General features: G+C 42.6%; 1 protein-coding gene across 2 annotated transcripts in view; it reads left to right on the forward strand.

The window, feature by feature from the left end:
- Positions 1-7,742: 7,742 nt before the first annotated feature.
- The window catches only part of LIMD1 (LIM domain containing 1), a 64,848-nt gene continuing 53,470 nt past the window's right edge, over positions 7,743-19,120 (forward strand). The window contains exons 1-2 of one of the 2 annotated variants that reach the window (XM_054991616.1): positions 7,743-8,053; positions 9,153-10,990. In XM_054991616.1, coding sequence (XP_054847591.1) covers positions 9,508-10,990 — 1,483 coding nt within the window. In that variant the 5' untranslated portion in view covers positions 7,743-8,053; positions 9,153-9,507. The other variant, XM_054991618.1, reaches the window with a different exon arrangement.

Here is a 19,120-nt window from a genome sequence, read left to right on the forward strand (position 1 = left end):
CTGTGACATTTCCAAGTAAATCTGGCATCATTGCTTAGGATCTAACAAAATATGAAGTTTTACCATCCACACAAGGAGGCTTTGGACTTCTTTTTCTTGATCGACAGCTCCTCATGCCAGGCAGCATGACCCTTTGAAAACAGAACTGTGGCTTACAAAAGTTCATACCCTACCACTAATTTTGTTAGTCTTATAGATGATACTGGACTCTTGCTCTTTTCAAAAGCAGTTTGTGACATGGCGTGGATGAGTGCCAACTGATCATAGATTAAAAAGTCAACAATTTCACTAGGCATGCCCAAGCCTATGCACTTCTTCCTCTAATTTTGCTTTCAGCCATTACTCTTTAAGAAGAGTTTTAACATCAGTAATTAACAACTTGTTCCAGTCAGAGGCTACAAACCAAGTTACAAAAATAACATACCACACTTGCATCACATCACTTTTTACGCACAGAAGTGTGCACAGAAATTTATGATGGCTATTTTTAAAACGTGGGATGTCATACTGAGAGAACCAGTTTGCTTCATAGATCTAAAAATCCTCTTTTTTGGTTCTGTGGCAAGAAAAGAAGCAAGATTGCATTGGGAGGGAATTTTGCTTTATTTATCTATGTTATTTATAGTCTGCCTTTCTCACTGAGACTCAAGGTGGATTACACAGTGTGAGTGAGTACAGTCAAATCGAAGGCATTTCAATAAACATGTAATTGGGATATACATGCAAACTGGCAAAGATTTAAAAACCAGCAAAAATCCAATACAGAGCTAAAGAAATACTGGAAACAGAGCATAAGCAATTCTGCAACTGACATATTAAACAACATAGGAACTACCCAGTAGGATCAAACTTATAACAGTAGTGGCGTCTATGGTTCATCAATATTTACAGCAATAATATATTGATAGATACTGAATATAAAGCTATGATAAGATGGAAATGGTCAAATATTAGGGACGAGGTAGACTGCATAACGTACTTAGTTTGTGAAGATAAAGGTGAAAATACTCAGTAGCTGGAATAGAACGTATATTCTTTATTTTAATATTAACTCTGATTAAGATATGTTTTGCGTACTCTGTATTTTAATAACTCTTGTAGTGCAAAATCCTACCCCTCCTTTGACCCTGTAACTCGCCCTGTTTTTTCTGTACCCTTTTTATTTTGGAAATATTTAAAAAAAATTTAAAAAATATTTACAGCAATAGCAGTAAAGTCTGTAGTATCTCCCTATCCCTTTACTGATGGATCTCTCTGAGACCCCTACCTTACAGTACAGCCCTCCTATCTGGGCTGCTAATAAATATTCTGAAAGAAGCTGGCTCTCATTTGTATATTCTTAGATAGGATAAGACAGAAATAAAGCAATTTCTTAACTTTTTTTCCTGGTTACCCTTAGTTAACCATCTCCAGAACAAAAAAAGCTGATCACACAAGTAGATCAAACAGAATAGGGACTTCTTGCACTTCTTTCTGCACTCTGTATATAAATTGTATTTAGTCATGTGGAAATACTAATATTTAACTCTCCCACTGAAAAATATTTTATTAACAAATAGAAATATTTGACTACATGCCAGCATGAGCCCTCCTCCAAACAAATTAACAAAAGCAACAAGATTAGAGAGTCAGCTCTTTTGCCATTAGCTCTTTTGCCTAGCTCTGAAGATTTTTCAGTATTTGGTATGAAGTGTAATAGCAATGCCACAAGGTGTACTGGCAGCTCATTAAACATCTGGGTTTTATGTTTGGTTTGGTACCTAACATAAAGTTTACAATCAGTAGGGGGGAAAGATCACAGAGAGGAAGGGTGGGACTTATGCCAGAATATCTAAATTACTAGATCAGCTAACTGAAGGTTAAGCAGTTTTAGTTGGATGTCTTTCAGACTCTCACAAACAAGGTAGTAGCTTTCTCCTGTGGTTGACACTGAGTGTTCAGAAGTATAATTCTTCTGGATCTATTGACAACAGCCACCTATATTCTTCACGACGAACTTGTCTGATACTTTTAAAAAATCATTTATTTACATCTTCTAATAAATTCAGAACAGTATGTGAGCAAATACACCTTGTTGTGAAACTAATCATACTTTTATTATTATTATTTATTATATAAAAAAATTAGTGACAATTAAGTCCTTGTGGTTAATAAGTTGATTACATTTCTGCCACAGATATACAACAACCTTCCTCCATTGTTTTTACAACAGAAGAGATTTTCAAAGGTAATATATTTTATGATATAGATATTTTAAGTACTTTCCTGGGCAAGCTATTGGCATGGCACCACCCATCAACAATGAGATCCTGGAGTTTGAGGATGGCACCGCGGCCACCATGTCACAGATAGCCAAGGATATCTGTACCTTCTTGCTATGGGCTGCGGAGCTAGAATATGATCAGCGCAAGCGGATGGGGCTGAAGATGCTGCTGATTGGAGGCCTGCTGACATCCCTCATTTACTACTTGAAGTGGCACAAGTGGACAGTCCTCAAGAGCAGGAAGATTGCTTACCGGCCTCCCAAGTGACAGGCCCAGGGGGTCAGACTCCAGACCAGTCAATCTTTGCTGCCTAAGCGGCACAGCATCTGCCCCAGGAATGTATGCACGGGCAGGCAGGTGGACTGCTGCTCCTCAGCAGTGCTTTTCCTGTTATTTAAAGTCTCTCCATCCATCCAGTCACCCATGAAGCCTTGGGAAGAGGACCCTGGCAGACAGGGGTGGCAGGCACCCAATAAGCATGTGTCTTCAATAAATAAATAAATAAATAAGAATGGAAAACTTCTTCTAACTACATATGTAAGCAATGTTACCCAGAAAAAGTCAGTAAGAGCCCCAGCTAGCCCAGTCTCATCAGATCATAGAAGCTAAGCAGGGTTGGCGGCTTTGATCATTACTTGGACAGGAGACCATCAAAGGAAGTCCAGAATCAATACATAGAAGCAGGTAATGGCAAACCACCTTTGTCCGACTCTTGCTTTGAAAACCATAGGGGGTCACCATAGGTTGCCTGCGACTTGATGGCACCAAGGCAGCCTATGTCCTCCTTTAGACATATCAGGGCATTTGATTAATTTTTGATTAATTCGAATTGCTTTCTTGAGTCAATACTGTCATGTCATAAGGGCCTTTAAATGTTATCCTATTTATGTGGAGGCTACTTTTTTCTGAGTGGTTCATGGCTGGACTAACGTTTAAATGATCAAAGAGTAAGGGTCACATGGGTCTTTCCCATAGATTTGGCAACTAGTATACAGTTCCCTTGTCAGGGCCTGGGTGATTTCACTTTATTAGATCATTTAAACATCACCATGCCCAGGGAGGAGCTGCTCACAGAAAAGCAGCTAGAGTAAAGGATCTCTAAATTTTTAAAATACAGCAATTTATAAAGGAATGTATGGAATGAAAATATGGCAGATCCCCTTATGTAGGAGAAGATTTAAAAGCCGTTGTCTTTCCCTGGAATGGTAACCCCCAGGAATTGACGAGACTACTGCAAAAATTAATATATGTGATTGCTAGTAGCTGCACAAATAGCATTTCTATATAATGGTTACTGGCTGGTTGAGAACTTTTCTATGGCTTAAAGATGAGATCATCAAAATTTACAACACCGCCCCCCAATACCTGCAAGCCAACTACAGTCATAGTGATCATCACACAGTTATATATATTCACTCCCTGCACCTGGTAAAATCTTTGTTTTTTGTAATAGTGCGCAGTTTGCATACAGCTGATGTGGTGTGGTGTGATCTGTTTGCAAAGGTATTTTAAGAAAGCCACTATGCTTTTCATGTTCTTGTGGTTCTAATAACACAATCATCATCTCAAGAGAATTGCAATCAAAGGAGCAACTAATATTCCTTTACAAGATCTAATGGAGTTTCACGTAAGAGAAAGGCTACCTGTGTGTGTTTGCTCTAAATATGCCTGCTAATCCCCCAAAGCATACAGTACTGGGATACAATACCCCAAAGACCCAGTTATTGGCGCTCCCTGTATCACCTATTTCGAGGCTTTTAGGGGATGTTACGAGTAAGGATGTTAGAGTAGGGAGCTGCTTCCTTACTCCCTACCCATGTGGGAGGATATAAGAACCTGTTGCAGTTATGTAGCACTCTGAAGTCAGCTTATAAAACTTGAAATAAAACTTTGCCAGCAACAGCCAATAGTAAATCTTCTCAACTTCAAAGCTGGTGTCAGAGAGTGGGCAGTCCACATCCTCTACTGAACCTGTGGCCTAACCAGAGAAGAAAACGCTGCCTCTGCCTAACAACAGAGCTACTGAAGTCTCTTTTCTTTGATCACACGTGATCACGAGAAACTGCTTTAGACTGAATCAGGCTGTTGGCCTATCAAGGCCAGTCTTGGCCGCTCTGATAGACAGCAGCTCTCCGGAATCTCAGGCTTTTTGCATTACCCAATCCCTTTTTAAATACAGATGTCAGGGATTCAACCTCAGACTTTATGTATGCAAAGTGGATACACTACCACAGAACCACACCCCCACTTCTTTGAATAAGAAGGCTGATTATACATCTGTGCCCCCACCTGACCACAAACACAGAGCTAGGAACCACTAAGAATGGGGGGAAAAGAAGAAAGATCTGAGCTAGACTTCAATCCTTGGGACGTTGGTCCATGCTCTTGTATTAGTTTGGGGTCTGGTGAGATTGTTATGCCAGTCAATGTAGAATATTCTGGGGTGGTGATGGCATAGAACGTGCTCTGTCTAAGGCCCCATAGCCCATCAATAGAAAAGCAGCCCTCCAATAATTCAAATGCTAAACTATGGGTCAAGAAAATGGGGTGAAGGGAAGACTGGAGCCCTTCTTCCCCTGCACGCCAGCCCTGATCTGAATTGGCACTTGGGAAAAAAGGTTTCCTTGCTCCTGGTATCTTGTTACCAGAACTGCTCTTTATTATAATGGGGAATTAGCTATAGCAGTCTGTAACTAAATATTAAGCGCGGATCATAACCTATGTTTACGGAGGTCCCGATCCCAGACACTCTAGTGAAAAAGAGGCAGACTACAAATAGGTTCCAAACACGTGTATTTAGTGTGGCGTAATGCCTAAACTTGCACAAGCATACAGAGAACACACAAGACCTAAGAAATACAGGGTATGAAATACAGAGACGTTCGCATTAGCTGGTTCCCAACGATGATAGGGGAAATACTCACTTATCCTGGAGCGAAGCAGAGACACAGCAGCGAGGGTGGCCCAATGCCAGCACTGGGACCACAGACGGACAGCAAGGAAGTCTGGATAGGAATGGCCTAAGCACCGAGTGGTCTGGGAGACCAGCTTAAATACCCCAAAACGTACCCTGGGGCTGGTGCTGTACTTGGTGGTTCTCACAGATTAAAACAAAGGTTCTAATGGGCTACTGAATGGCTTGGATGGGCCACTTTGGTAATCAGATTGTGATAAGTGATACCTCAGGAAGAGGGGACAAAAGAGGGAGGGGGAAATCCAAGTGGGCTGAAAGGATGTTCCAGCGGACAGGGCTTGTCCTGATGTCATCAGCTTCTGGAATGCGGTGGTTTCTTTGAGATGCATTCTCTAAGTGCTTGGGATGGTCAGCACTTAGCTCTTCTCCGGGGCGGCTCCTAAGATATGCAGAGCGGGGCGAGGGGCTCTCGCTGCGGACGTGGTGTGCCCGCTTCGCCGAAATGGCTTCTCAAAGCAGTCTCTTCCTCTGGGTCTTCTGGGTGCCTGAGAACATGGATGCCGGCTGGGCATAGCTGGGGCTGGATAGCAGGCTGCCCGGTAGCGAGGGCAAGCTCGGCGACCGGCCCGCGGGAGGCTCCAGGCGGGAACTGACCAGGGAGCGCCTAGCCAGGCTCGCTGGAGGTTTCCCCGGCAGGCGCCTGGCTGCTAGCAGCGGCTTGGGCCCATATGAGGCAGGCTTCCATGGAGGCAGCGGGAACAACACTTTAAAACACAGTCCAAAGCAGGGAACAGGCACGGTCCGTGGCAGATGGCAATGCAGGCACGGGGCACACTTGTAACAGAGTCCAAACACACACTGGGAATTCCAGATACAGGTCAGGGCAGGGCGGCCCAGAAAGAGAGTCCTTTTGTGCAGTTAACCAGACATGGAGTCAGTGAACTACACAGTCTATAGCAGCAGCAAGGCAATTGACACGCAGGCAGGAAACTGACACGTGTATCAGAGCACACACGTGCAAAGCAATCTTTGGTGTAGCAGTGAAACAGTAATGCAGGAAACTTTAACACAGTTCATGGCAGGCCTTAAAGCAGGGGAGGGGGCCTACTTGGCAACAATTTGTCAGCATCAAAGTCAAGTTGGGGGAACTCTGATCCTGCATGTTACAAATCTTAACATGTAGTTCAGGACTGAGATCGGTAGGAGCCTGAAGGCAGGGCGTCATCAAACTACCTTCAAGCCTGTAATTTTCCTCACAAGTTGTTTTTCTGTCCGTGGATATAATGCTACTGCACCACCCTTCTATGGAGATAAATACTTGAGGTGAGGTGAAATTTTGTGCCAGATGAACTCTCTCTCTCTCTCTCTCCATCTAGCTTTATAGATGGCATGTTAATTTTTCATTGAGGCAGATTTCCAAAGGACAATACAATTCAAAGTTTTTTTTAAAAAAAGAATGTTCTAGTTTTCAAGTGTAGTCTTGAAGTGTAGTCTCTGCATGTTTTCCAGAGAAACCGTAGTAGGATGTAACCGGAAAGTTTGTTTTGTTTTTCTTTTTTCTTTATTTGCCATTGGTAATTCAGTGCGTGGGAAACTCCCTAGTTCAAAGCCTCAGTCTGATTAATCATAGACAAGTTTCTTAATAGAATCAATCGTGTTTGATTTAAGGGCTGCAATTATTCTGTAAAAGGAAATGTCATTGGGAAGAAAATAACCGACGGGAGGAATAAACAAGTATGTTTGCTCACAAGACACAGTCTTAATTTGTTTGCATACCAAAGGAAATACTTGGATGGTTTCTGGGGAGGCAATGTTATGGTCCACGTCAGTAATGGCGTAAAGCCAGTTTGGTGAAGTGGTTAGTGTTAGAGTAGGATCTAGGAGGCATGGGTTCAAATCTTCTCTCTGCTGTGAAGTTCTCTGAATGACCTGGGACCAGTCACTATCACTCAACCTGACTTACCTCACAGGGTTGCTGTAAAAATAAAATGAAGAAGAGAGAACTAAATAGTGGAGCTGGCAGTGCTTTAGAAATCACACTCTAAGATCTAAGGTCCGTCAGAGGCAGGGGGGCCATTTAACTTAGACCTCATGCTCAAAGGGGGCTTCAGTTTTAGCCTCTGGTTATTTTTTGGCATTTGAGAAGTTTTGCAACCGATCTCACTATTTTTGATACCTTACATTGCTTCCATGTGGCATTTTTAAAATTAGGGGCCAGGGGCCTAAGAATCTGGAAGTAGCCTCTCTGGGCTTAGAAGGGCCTGCTCACATCTGGAAGCCCCTTCAGGACCTGCGTCAGACAGCTTCTTGAAGTGTGGAAGAAATGCCCTCTGTAGGAGCTCAGAGGCAGTCTCGTTTGCTCTTTGCACGTGTTACCGATCACCTCCACGGCACTGCGGACAGCTCTGAGGGTCAAGCCTGGAGGCCGAGTTCCCTTGGCCCAGAAGGGGGGGGGGGAAGGGAGCTGCCCTGGCCTGGCTCCTCCCCGCCGAAAGAGTCAATAATTCCTCCCGCAAGAGCTGGGCTGCCAACAAGCGCGGGCACAGTTCAGTCTCTCCCTCCATCAACCACGTTGCAAATTCAACCGGGACCTGCCTGGAACTCCTCCTCCCCTGGCAGGGGAAGACGCGGGAGAAAGGGAAGAGGAGGAGGCAGAAGCAGCGGCCGTGCCTCGAAGCCCCACAGGCCGGGGTGGGAGGGCGGCAGCGGGACGAGGAAGCCGCGGAGGGCGGGCGTTGAAGAGCAGCCGCGCCATGGCCCGCCTGAGAGGAGCGTGACTTGCCAGCACAGCCGGCCAGAAACGCCACGAGGAAACTTCGCGTCGGGACAGCGAACTGCCCCGAAGGGAGAGAAAGCGGGCAGCTCCCGCGCCGGAGTGAGTAACGCGTCTTCGCCCAGCAGCCGCTCCTCTCCAGCTCGGCGCGCCGCGCCTTGGAGCGTCCTGGGCCGCCGCTTGTTGCCCGGCTCGAGGTGTGTGTGTGAGAGAGAGACTTGGGCTGGCAGGCGAAGAATTTAATCCTCCATTCCGAGTTTAAGGCGGGAGTATGGCGAGGAAGGAGGGGACGCGTGAGTTGCAGGGGTATTCCCCAACTGTGCGGGGAAGTAGGAAATGCCCGCGCTTCCTTCCTCCGCCGCTTCCCAGAGACTGTCCTGTTTCCTCCGAGTTGGGGTGTGTGTGCGTAGTGTGTGTTTTTCCTGTTTATTCCACTCCTGGCGGCCTCTTCGCCGCCCCAGGGTACAGGTCAGCTTTGAAGCAAGACACGTTGACAGTTAGCTTGCCTGGCGAGAAGTTTACGGAAACTAGGAAGATAGTTTTAGGTGAGTAGCCGAGTTGGTCTGTTGTAGAAGAACAAGATTCGAATCTAGTAGCACTTTAAAGGCCAACGAGATTTTCAGCGAATGAGCTTTAGCTTTATTTACATTTTTATTTATAAAAAAGACGCTTTAGCTCATACCCTGAAAATCTCATTGGTCTTTAAAGTGTCACTTGACCCGAATCTTGAAACTAGGAAGTAATTCCAAATCTGAAAACCTTTAATTACAATCAAAAAGAAAAGGTCCAGTTACTACAGAACTAAATAACACAATATCAAGTATGGCACAGATGAATGTTCATAAACTTTAGGAGAAGGAAAAAGAACAGGATTTGAGTCCTATGGGACTTTAGTGTCTAACAAGATTATTGGATTTTATCCATTTGGAGTAAACTTTGAGTTTGAAGTTGGCCTGAGTAACATGACAGTCTTGTTGGTCTCTAAGGTGTCTCTGGACTCAAATCCAGCTGTTCTACTGTAGCCCAATACGGCTACCCGGCTAAAAGAAAATTATTCACAATCACTTACAAAGCGTCATCGCTTCTCAGCCTTTTGACTAAGATCAAGTGTAGGAAGTAATTCCATGACAAAAATGTAAGGGGAGTAAGCATTTTTACTGAATCTCATTCTAAAGTAGTCCCTTTTCCTTCCATAATTCAGGCATTTTCATTCAAGTAACACCAGAGAGATTTGAAGAAGTGTGTGCGGTCATATTGAGGCTTGATCGTCAAAGCACAAAAACGTTGGATCTTATAAATTTGGAGTTAATTTTGCATTTAAAGTTGGCCTGAGTACCATGAAGAAGATGCACCGTGTTCCTTAAAAGTAATTATATGGTCTCTCCTCCCCTCTCAATCACTTAAAAGAATTGGTAAGAGGGCTTTTAAAAAAAGTTTTAAATGATTGCTGAGAGGAAATCTAAGTTTAAAGAATCCAGTATTTAAAATCTCAGTGCCTTTTTTTTCTCCTGGATTGTTTTTTGTTTGGTAGTACAAGTGATTTTTTTTTTAAAAAAATGGATAAATACGATGATCTGGGTTTGGAGGCGAGTAAATTTATAGAAGATCTCAATATGTACGAGGCCTCCAAGGATGGCCTCTTTCGGGTAGACAGAGCAGTTGGGAACAACCCAGAATTTGAAGAAACCAGAAGAGTTTTTGCTACAAAAATGGCCAAAATCCACCTTCAGAAACAGCGAGAACAAGAGGAACTGCTGAAAACAGCCTCAGGGGCTCCAAACGGCGGTGCTGGTTTTGGTACTCAGCATCAGTTTTCAAGCCATCCTGTACCTAGAGCTGCCACAGGAACAAACAAACTGCATTTGGGAGAAAATATTGCTAAGCCTCCTTTGGGCGTGTCTTCAATTGTATGTGCAGGACACCAGTTAGCCTTTCCAAATCAGCCCCAACCTTATTCTGATGGAGAGCGGGCAAAGTTATACCAAGATGGCAAGAGAGTCAGTGGTGACCATGGATGCAGTGAGAGCCTGGGAGGCTTGGAAGTTTCTGGAGGACGTGGTTATCACAGAGTAGGTCAGGCAAGTCCATATAGTACAAAAGCATCTTCCCTTGCTCATGAAGATCCCAGTAACAGTGATAACAGGACAGCTATGCAAGGCTGGGGAAAAGATACTGATAAGTTTTCCAGCCTGAAATCTAACACGAGCTCCCATTTATGGTCAAACATGAATCATAGTGATTCGCTGCAGAGAAGTCCTACGAAACTTCAAGCAGATCTCCATCCGTACCAGCAGTCACGAAGTTCTTGCAGGTCTTCTGAAAGTGGGTATGGAAGTCAGGAAAGTGGAGGTGAGGGCCCTGGGCTAAGTCAAAGCTATGACCAAACCCCAGCTTGTCCAAGAACATCATCATTTTCACATGCGTGTACCCCTTTGTCTTCTTCTGTTGGGTTTGGTGATGAATTGTCTGTGGGACTTCCAAAACAGAGATCTTCCTCGTTCTCTGCACACTCTACTCAGGCGTCTTTGAATCAATCTGATCACTTTCATCCAAGCTGTGAACTTGAAATGCTGGCTTCTGGCAACCCAAGTAAAAGCGTTGGTGATGACCAGTTGAGGCATGGTGAGAATTCTCCTTCCTCAGTTTCTAGTTTACTTCCCACTCCCTTACCTCCAAGTGTAGGCTATCAGCAAGCTAATACTCACCCAAAGCCTACAGGCCATTTTGTAGTTCATGGTCAAAATCACAGGGTTAATTGTGCTGGATCTGGGACGACTCCTGAGCAGAATTCCATCAATGTAACATCTCATGGACCAATGATTTCCAATGTTCCAAAGTCTCCTTTTATAGAGGGCATTGCCACTCTGCAGCACGACTGTGGTCATCAAGAAACCTGCACTTCTTCAAAAATAAAATTGCCCTGTCAGACACTCCTTCCACAGCAAGAACAAGGGCCATCCACAGCTGAGTTAAAATTAGAGGCTCTTACTCAGCGCCTGGAGCAGGAGATGGATGCATGCCCTAAGGCTGACTACTTTGGTAGGTATATGTGTTTTTATATTTACAATGTGTTCTTCTTAATAATGTTCAGTTGTACTGTATTTGCACCTGCAGACAGATTTTCTTGGTGTGGCTAATGATGGGGACCACTAATACTTTCTATTATATTTTTGAAAGCTACAATTTTAATGTAATAACTTCAAGAGAAAATCACAAGCTAGGGTAAAATGAATTAAAGGCATGTTTTTAGAAGCAAATTGATATACCAATTTTAACATCTCTAAGGCTGCAATTCACGGCACAGTTCATTTCTGCTGTGTGCTGGATTATAGCCAGGGGTTTCATGTAAACTATGATTTACAAATCTGATGTGGGGAATTGCTTAAACGATTTTTCAGTTATAACAAACATTCATAAAAGCAGGTGATTATGTCCAAAACTAGTGGCAGTTCTTTTTGGTGGCCTGAGAATTCTATGCTCCATGGTAATGAATGGTGTATGCCAACCTGATTTTAGGCTGCTGTGTGCATTTGCAGTCGAGTTGGCAGCCTAGTTGAGCCAAAGTTCTAGAACTGAAGACAATTTAGAGAGCACTCTTAAGTAGGTCTACTCAAAATCCTACTCAGGTCTACTCAATGATGTTTACTCCCAGAAAAGTGTTCTTACAGTTGTACTATAAGGCACATAAAATCACTTGGAAATAGACTTGAATACCTGAATGGCAACTAATATTTGCCATGAGCCATTCTATATGGGTGTGAGATGGGCATAATGCTGGGCGCGGTGGTGTGTGCCTGTAATGCCAGCCTGAAACGGGCATAAGGGCCAAGTTTTGTCATCCTGATGCTCCCGTGTTAAGGTTGGACACTTCCAGAGGGTAGCCATATTAGTCTGTTGTAGCAAAATAAAACAGAAGTCCAGTGGCACCATCAAGATTTAACATTTATTTCAGCATGGGCTTTTATGAATCAGAGCTCACTTTTTTAGATGCTATAGGGAAATTAACAGGAGGGAGGGAAAGGAGATGTTGGGACAGACATAGAGAGGGGTTTGGTGTGAGTCCCATCACAAATCTTTCAGGTGTGGATTCTCTGTGTAAGGGACTGTAATGGATTAGATTGTGACATATAACGGATGATGAGAAAGAACAGAAGTTCTAGCCTGTTTTTCATGGGCTGTAGATAAAAAAAGGGTAATTACATAGGATAAACAGCAACTAATTGAGGATGAAGTTTCAAGGATAAGAAAATTAACAGGCACCGGTAAAAGGTAAAGAACAGCCAATTTAAATGTCTAAAAAAGTAGGTCCTGTTAGGGTTGTATCCTGCCAGTCATCTTTCCTACCCTGCAGAATAGGTGTTACTGTTATGGAGCTACAGAGGTAACACTGAGTTTTTGGGGAAGTGGGGAGTAGTTGTTGAGCAAGTAAATGATTCAGTGGTTGGTTTTCACCTTTGATTTTCTTTAAAATATGCTGTATGCCTCCAATTTCTGTAAGGTATGGTGACTTTTGAGTGTTTGGCACACTTGGAGAAAAAGTTTGAACATTTGGCTGTTCTCATGGAGTTTTTGATGGGCATTTGTGCTTTTCATCTGATCCTAGTACTGATGGCTTTCCATCTACTTCATTGCAAGGAGAGGCAATGCCATCTAGATGAGTTTAATGTATCTATTGGGTGGAAGCCATGGCTCAGTGGTAGAGTGTCTGCTTTGCATACAGAAAGTCCCAGGTCCAGTCCCTGGCACTTCCAGTTAAAAGGATCGAGTTGGTCATGTGAAAACCATGAAAAGCCACTGATGATCAGAGTAGATAGTATTGACCTTGATAAAAACCAAAGTCTTATTCAATATAAGGCAGCTTTGTTGTTCCTTCCATAGTTTAATGAAAAGAAACAAAAATAATGAGAAGAAATGAAGATAATTGCAAGAATATGCAAACAAAGGATGGACTTTCACTTATAATTGTTCCTAATATTATGTCCGGCGTGCATTATGGCATTTCTCTATATGTTATTGCCTTGCAGCCTCTACTGCTGCTAAGGTGGAACTGCCTTTTGTTAGAAACACAATACTCTCAAAGGAAAAAGGCAGCTCCATATCAAGGTCTCCCCATGTAGTATACAACTAAACTTGAGACAAGACATTATGTGGCAGTTGTCCCTGCTGTTTCTTGTAGCAGCCAATAATATGGAGCAGGGATAGGGAAATGTACAGCATGATGACATAAGTTCATGTGATGATTTTATATTACAAGCAGAGGTGTAGTTTCTGAAAACTTTGAAGCTATGGACATTTTTGAAAAAAACCTGAAAGATATGCAATATCCTGCCAGCAACCATTCTTGCCTGCCATTGCTTCAAGAAGCAGAGGAAGGAAATAAAAAAACCCTACTGATGTCATGTCACTCTAGGAATCGCCAGAAATTCTGTGGTAAAACCATAGAGTTTCCAGTGATATGACTTCGCTTTCTCCCCAGAACTGACATCATGGTGCATACAATGCCAGTGCCCCTTCATGTCCCTGCCCCCCCACGCTCCAGTTGGCATGGCCTAGCAGCCATACATATAAAATTATGCGATTTGGCATATTTATGAAATTTAAAGGTATAAATGCCTTCATTGTCTACAGACAAAATTATATATATAGCTCCTAATGAGAGAGAGAGAGAGAGAGAGAGAGAGATGCATAAGGTTGATGATCCTTTCATTTGCTGTTTTTGTGGAGATTGTTTACATTGCAAACTTCAATTCTTTAGCCATGTGGGAAGGGCCATATAAAAATATTCCTGATCTGTCTGTGGTACTCCAATTCTAAACATCTTAAATTAGGCCAGATTCTCACCATCACTTCTGGGTGTTCCTCCCCCTTCCCCCTAGTTTCGATTAGCATATTCTGCAATTTGCATGCAGCTGCTCAGTCCTAAGGTAGATGTGCAGCATGGAGCAAGAGCAAACTGTATTGTATGTTTATGGCAATCATGTTGGACCGTCTTTTCATCACAAACATGATTTAATCCAAGAGAAGGATTTTAAAAAAGTGCTTCACAGTGAACAGAAGCTGTTACATGAACTGGAACCCAAGTGGATTTAGAATTTTCACAAGCTTAATCAATCTGTAGTCAAATATTTACTTGAATTTTTTCTTTTCTGAGACATGGTAAATAAATCTATGCAGATAATAATGTATAGCAGAGGGTGAGTTTTAATGCTTGTCTTCTCTAAATAGTCAGCATTGCAAGGAATATACTTTGGTTTTCTTGGAAATGTTTGTTGCAGAACCATACAATAGTAATTTTGGTAACAGGAGGTCTAGACAGTGGGTGGGCAGGATTATTTTAATTGATACCCTTGAGGAGAAGAGAAGAACTGAGGCTACTTAAGTCCCAGTGGAATCTCATGACCAGACCCCACACCCTCTGGCAATAAGACTGAGGAGAACATGGACAGCTTAGCCAATTCTAGACACCAAGAAGGGTGTGCTGAATTATAAGGGATACATTAAAGATGGCTGGAAGCCTCTTCTAATATAATATTTTGCTGCAAACATTGGCTTTCAGAATAATTTTGCCAGAGGAATCAACTTTGGAAGCACTCCTCCAAAATTAAAATCCATATAGCTTGTCTCTTTTCCTTCCTCCCCCATCTCTGGGGCAAGAGGGACCAGTGATTAGGAGCTGGAAGATATGCAGTATCTTGGTCACATATCTTTTCTGTAATGGAAAAGAACCCCATACCATATTTTCCCTGTATATCCTTCTGATTAAATAATTCTTAAAACACACCTGTGGAGAAAATGCTAGATAGGAGGCTTGCCTCATGAAATGCCTCGGGAAAAGTTTAAATAAACAGGAGTCTTTTGGCATCTTAAAGACAAATGTGGTGTAAGCTTTCATGGACAAGAGCCTACACATTTCACCCTGAACAGATCTCTGGAGGGATGGCATATTAATTTTCTAGATAAATAAATTCACTTCTTTTGATGTTGTCAGTGGATCTTCACAGGCAGCCATTTTATGTAGGGAATGTAGGGTGGGGGGAGAGCAAAGTCAAGGAGTCGTGAAATGCGGGAAGTTCTGGGTGAAAGGAAACACTGTAAATTCCAATATAATCAGGAAAACATTGATACCATAGAATACCATCTAGAATTCTCTCCCTAGAATGATCTCCTCCTGTCTTCTTTCTTACTCTCCTGACAGTTATCTAGGTATAAACGGCAGAATTTGCTTTGAACCAGATAAGAGCAAATATTTATTCATGTTTCTGTTGCAAAAGAATCCATCTTCAAAGCACTTTCACCAGTAGGCCTAGTCGGAATAATGAGGCAGATACAAGGCTTGGAACTAAAGGGCCACTTTATTAAACACAACATTAACCATTAATACGGCAACGGCCGACTGGCGGTACAGATCAAGCCATGGTTTCACCCCTGGACCTCCGCCTTGAGCTGTCTGGGCAAGCAGTGCATATATGTGGTTTGAGAGTCCTAGTTAAATCATTTTAGCCTTTATAAAGGAGCTAGTTGCAAATACAAAACATTCTTCATTGTGTATTTTTATTTGTAGCATAGTGGTTAAGTGGCTGAATTGCGAATGTGCACTCTGCTAGTTTGACTCCCACAACTGCCATGAGCTCAGCAGGTGGCCTTGAGTAAGCCACTCCTCTCACGCCCGGCTCCCCAGCTGTAGTGTAGGGATAATAGCAACATTGACTTTGTTCAACTTTCTGTCTGGAAGAGCAGTATAGAAGCGCAGTTGTTGTTGTTATATGTTTATTTTAATTTTGTTTATTTTCACAACTCATTCTTTTTTGCGTATGGACTAAATTTACTAAGTGAGAAAGAAAATAACTTTCTCCCCCCACCCCAAACCCTGAACAACTTTTTGTTCCCGCTATGTTATAAAAACTAGAATGAAAATAAATGTCCCTTTAAAATCTAATATAAGAGAAATACATTTTTACACACCTGGTATTGGGGCTTCTCTGTTTTATGAAGGACTGGCTTTCCTGATACTGCAGGTAGGATTAAATTTAGAATTTGTGGATTGGGGAGGGGTTGGCACTTGATTCCTTACATCAGAGAAACATTTCTTATACCCTAGTATTAAGGGTATGTACAGCTGTGGTGATGCCCAGACACAGACTACGCAGCTATGGGGGCATCACTCTTAGGCAGGAAGAACTGTTCTATCTAGACTGTTCCTAGTTATCAAGAAAAAGGAAAAGAAGTGAAAAATCACATTCACAAGTTATTTATGCTTGTTGCAATTCACATTGACAAGGTCCACACTGTCTACCACTACCCAACATGCAATAATAAAGTTCACAATATGTACAGTTTACAATAATGAAGTTTACAACATGTACAATTTCCAAAGTCCTGAAAGGGACCGCTCATATATTGCAATATCCAAAAGTTCAGTCAAACACAAGGTACAATCCAGGGCGACAAGGCACCATTTGCAGTAAGGCAAAACTTCAAAGTACAATTAAGAGCAGCAAGGCACCATTTGCAGTGAGGCAAAACTCCGTTTGCTAAGGATGGCAACGAGTATGAGCCGGCAATGTCTCTCCGCTCGTTTCAGACCGAATCGTCTTTCCTCAGGCCAAAATGTCTGAAATTAACAATATACAATGATACTGCAAGCCTCGCATCGAGACCTAATAATTATACATACAAATATCCCAGTATTTTACTTACTAAGAAATCCTATGCGGTTGGGTAACCGTTTCACATTGATTGCTCCGTAAATTTTCTGTGTGCGTTCCCAGTTCCTCCCTAACCTTTTAGCTGATCTAGGGGGACACGCCTTAGTTGTTTAAAGTCCCACCGCTAGCATAAGTTTAGTAGCATGGGGGGGGGGAAGGAAACTGGGTCTACCAGGTATGATGAGGAGGAGGGAGAAGGAGAGGAACAAACAAGGAAGTACAGTTCCTAATTTAAAGAAAAGCCGAAAGATCAGCATCATGATTAAGCCCGTGAGGAATCATGGTGTTTAGCCTGAAGATCCATCTAATTTCTGTCTGGAGGAGAAACTTCTGGTGGTATCCTGGCTTAGTTATATTCTCTAGAACCGAAAATTTAAAGGTTCTATTAGAGGGATGCGCTGAATCAAAATGTTGATACAAAGGGGTGTCTTGGTTATGATTTTTTATTCTTGATAAATGTTCCTGTATACGGAGACGTATCGAACGGCTGGTACATCCCACATATAAGAGGCCACAATTACATTGAAGAAGATAGATGACATTCATGGTACTACATGTAGAAAAAGACCTGGAATATAGGGGGCTACCTGTGAGTGGATGTTGAATGTGTTTCAAATCTATACTCAGGCTGCATACACTGCAGTGACCGCAGGGAAAATGTCCAATAGGGAGATCGTTCTTTTCTACCGTTTTAAAATCCGAGTGAACTAGCAAATCACGCAGACTCCTAGTTCGCCGATAGCCTATCTGCGGTAATTTCTCACATCCAGGTAAGTTATTGAGTATGTTCCAATTTTTTCTAATAATACTAGTAATGGCTCCTGACCTAGGAGTGAAATCAATTGCCCAGGTGATCCTGTCCTGACTTTGATTCCGGGGTCTGTAAGTAAGTAAATGGGACCGTGGTGTAGACTCAGCCTTTTTAATAGCCCGACTAACAGTCCAACTTGGGTACCCTCGTGATCTGAAAGCTGCGCCCATACGCAATGTTTCTTGCCAGAAATCTTGTTCTGTTGTAGCGTTCCTTTTAATGCGGAGGAACTGCCCCACCGGTATATTTTTCTTTAAAGTTGGTCTATGGTGGGACGTATACTGTAGGTATGCTGCTCTATCTGTTGGTTTTTTATAGGGTTTAACTCCAAGTGAACGGGCTGAGTGTTTAAATACAACAACATCCAAAAAAGGAAGATGGTCCGGGCTGCTTTGGTACGTGAAGCTGATGTTGGGATCAATCCCATTAATCCAATTAATAAACCCCTCTACCTGGTCACTATGGCGTAGAATACAAAAAATGTCATCAATATATCGCCTAAAACAGACAATCTCCTGATGGAAAGGATTGGCAGAATGGTCATAAATAAACTTCTCCTCTAGGTGTGCCATGTATAACACCGCAATACTTGGAGCTGCTGGGCACCCCATAGCGACTCCCTTTATCTGGTAAAAAAATTGGGAGTCGAACCTGAAGTAATTCTTCTCCATAATCAGATCTAATAAGTCTAGAAGAAAGCTAGTAGGTGGAAATTTCACTGGACGTTGGTCAAATACATTTTGGATCACCATCCGAGCATCCTGATGAGGGATGGACGTGTACAATGACTGGACGTCCATGGTAAGAAGCTGGGCCTCCTCTGGGACATCCATATTTTCGACTAGATGAATAAAGTCAGTGGTGTCTTGAATATAGGACTGTACCTCTTTAACGGCTGGTTGTAATATACGATCGATGTAAATAGCCAACGGTTCCAAGACGGAGTTGCAAGCAGATATTATCGGTCTTCCGGGGGGGGATTGCAAGGATTTATGGATTTTAGGTAAACAGTAGAATACCGGGACCCTTGGGTCCGGGTTTTGCAATGCCCTGTGTAGGGGCTGATCGATAAGATTATTGCCCAGGGCATTGTCGAGTATAATTTTAATTACCCTTGCGATCTCCTGTGTCGGATCATGGTCTATTGGACAATAGAACTCCCGGTCCTCTAGTTGTCTTAGAATTTCATTTCTGTAATCCTTTTTATTTAAGACCACAATCCCTCCCCCCTTGTCGGCTGGCTTAATAATTATATTGGCATCACGCTGCAATTGTCGTATTGCCGTCATTTCTTGATGGGTCATATTGTGCCACGTATGTAGATCCCTCTTCTCTAGCTTTTCAACCTCCCTCAACACCAGTTTCTCAAAGGTGTCGATTTGTATATCAGACACCCTGGGTGTGAAAGTAGATCTGGATTTTAATCCGTCTAAAGGAGGAGCTGCTGAGGCAATGTTACCAAAATGCTTTTTCAATTTTATTTGTCTAAACAGTTTAAAGAGATCTATACGAGTATTTAAACAACTGTATCGTGGAGTTGGTACGAATCCCAGTCCTTTATTAAGTACACCAAGTTCCACATCTGAAAGAGTCCGTGAAGATAAATTAAACACTATATTCTGTTTCTCCCCCGGCGGAAGGACCGTCCCCTCG

The sequence above is a fragment of the Eublepharis macularius genome, chromosome 11 (genome assembly GCF_028583425.1).
Source record: "Eublepharis macularius isolate TG4126 chromosome 11, MPM_Emac_v1.0, whole genome shotgun sequence".
Taxonomy (NCBI): domain Eukaryota; kingdom Metazoa; phylum Chordata; class Lepidosauria; order Squamata; family Eublepharidae; genus Eublepharis; species Eublepharis macularius.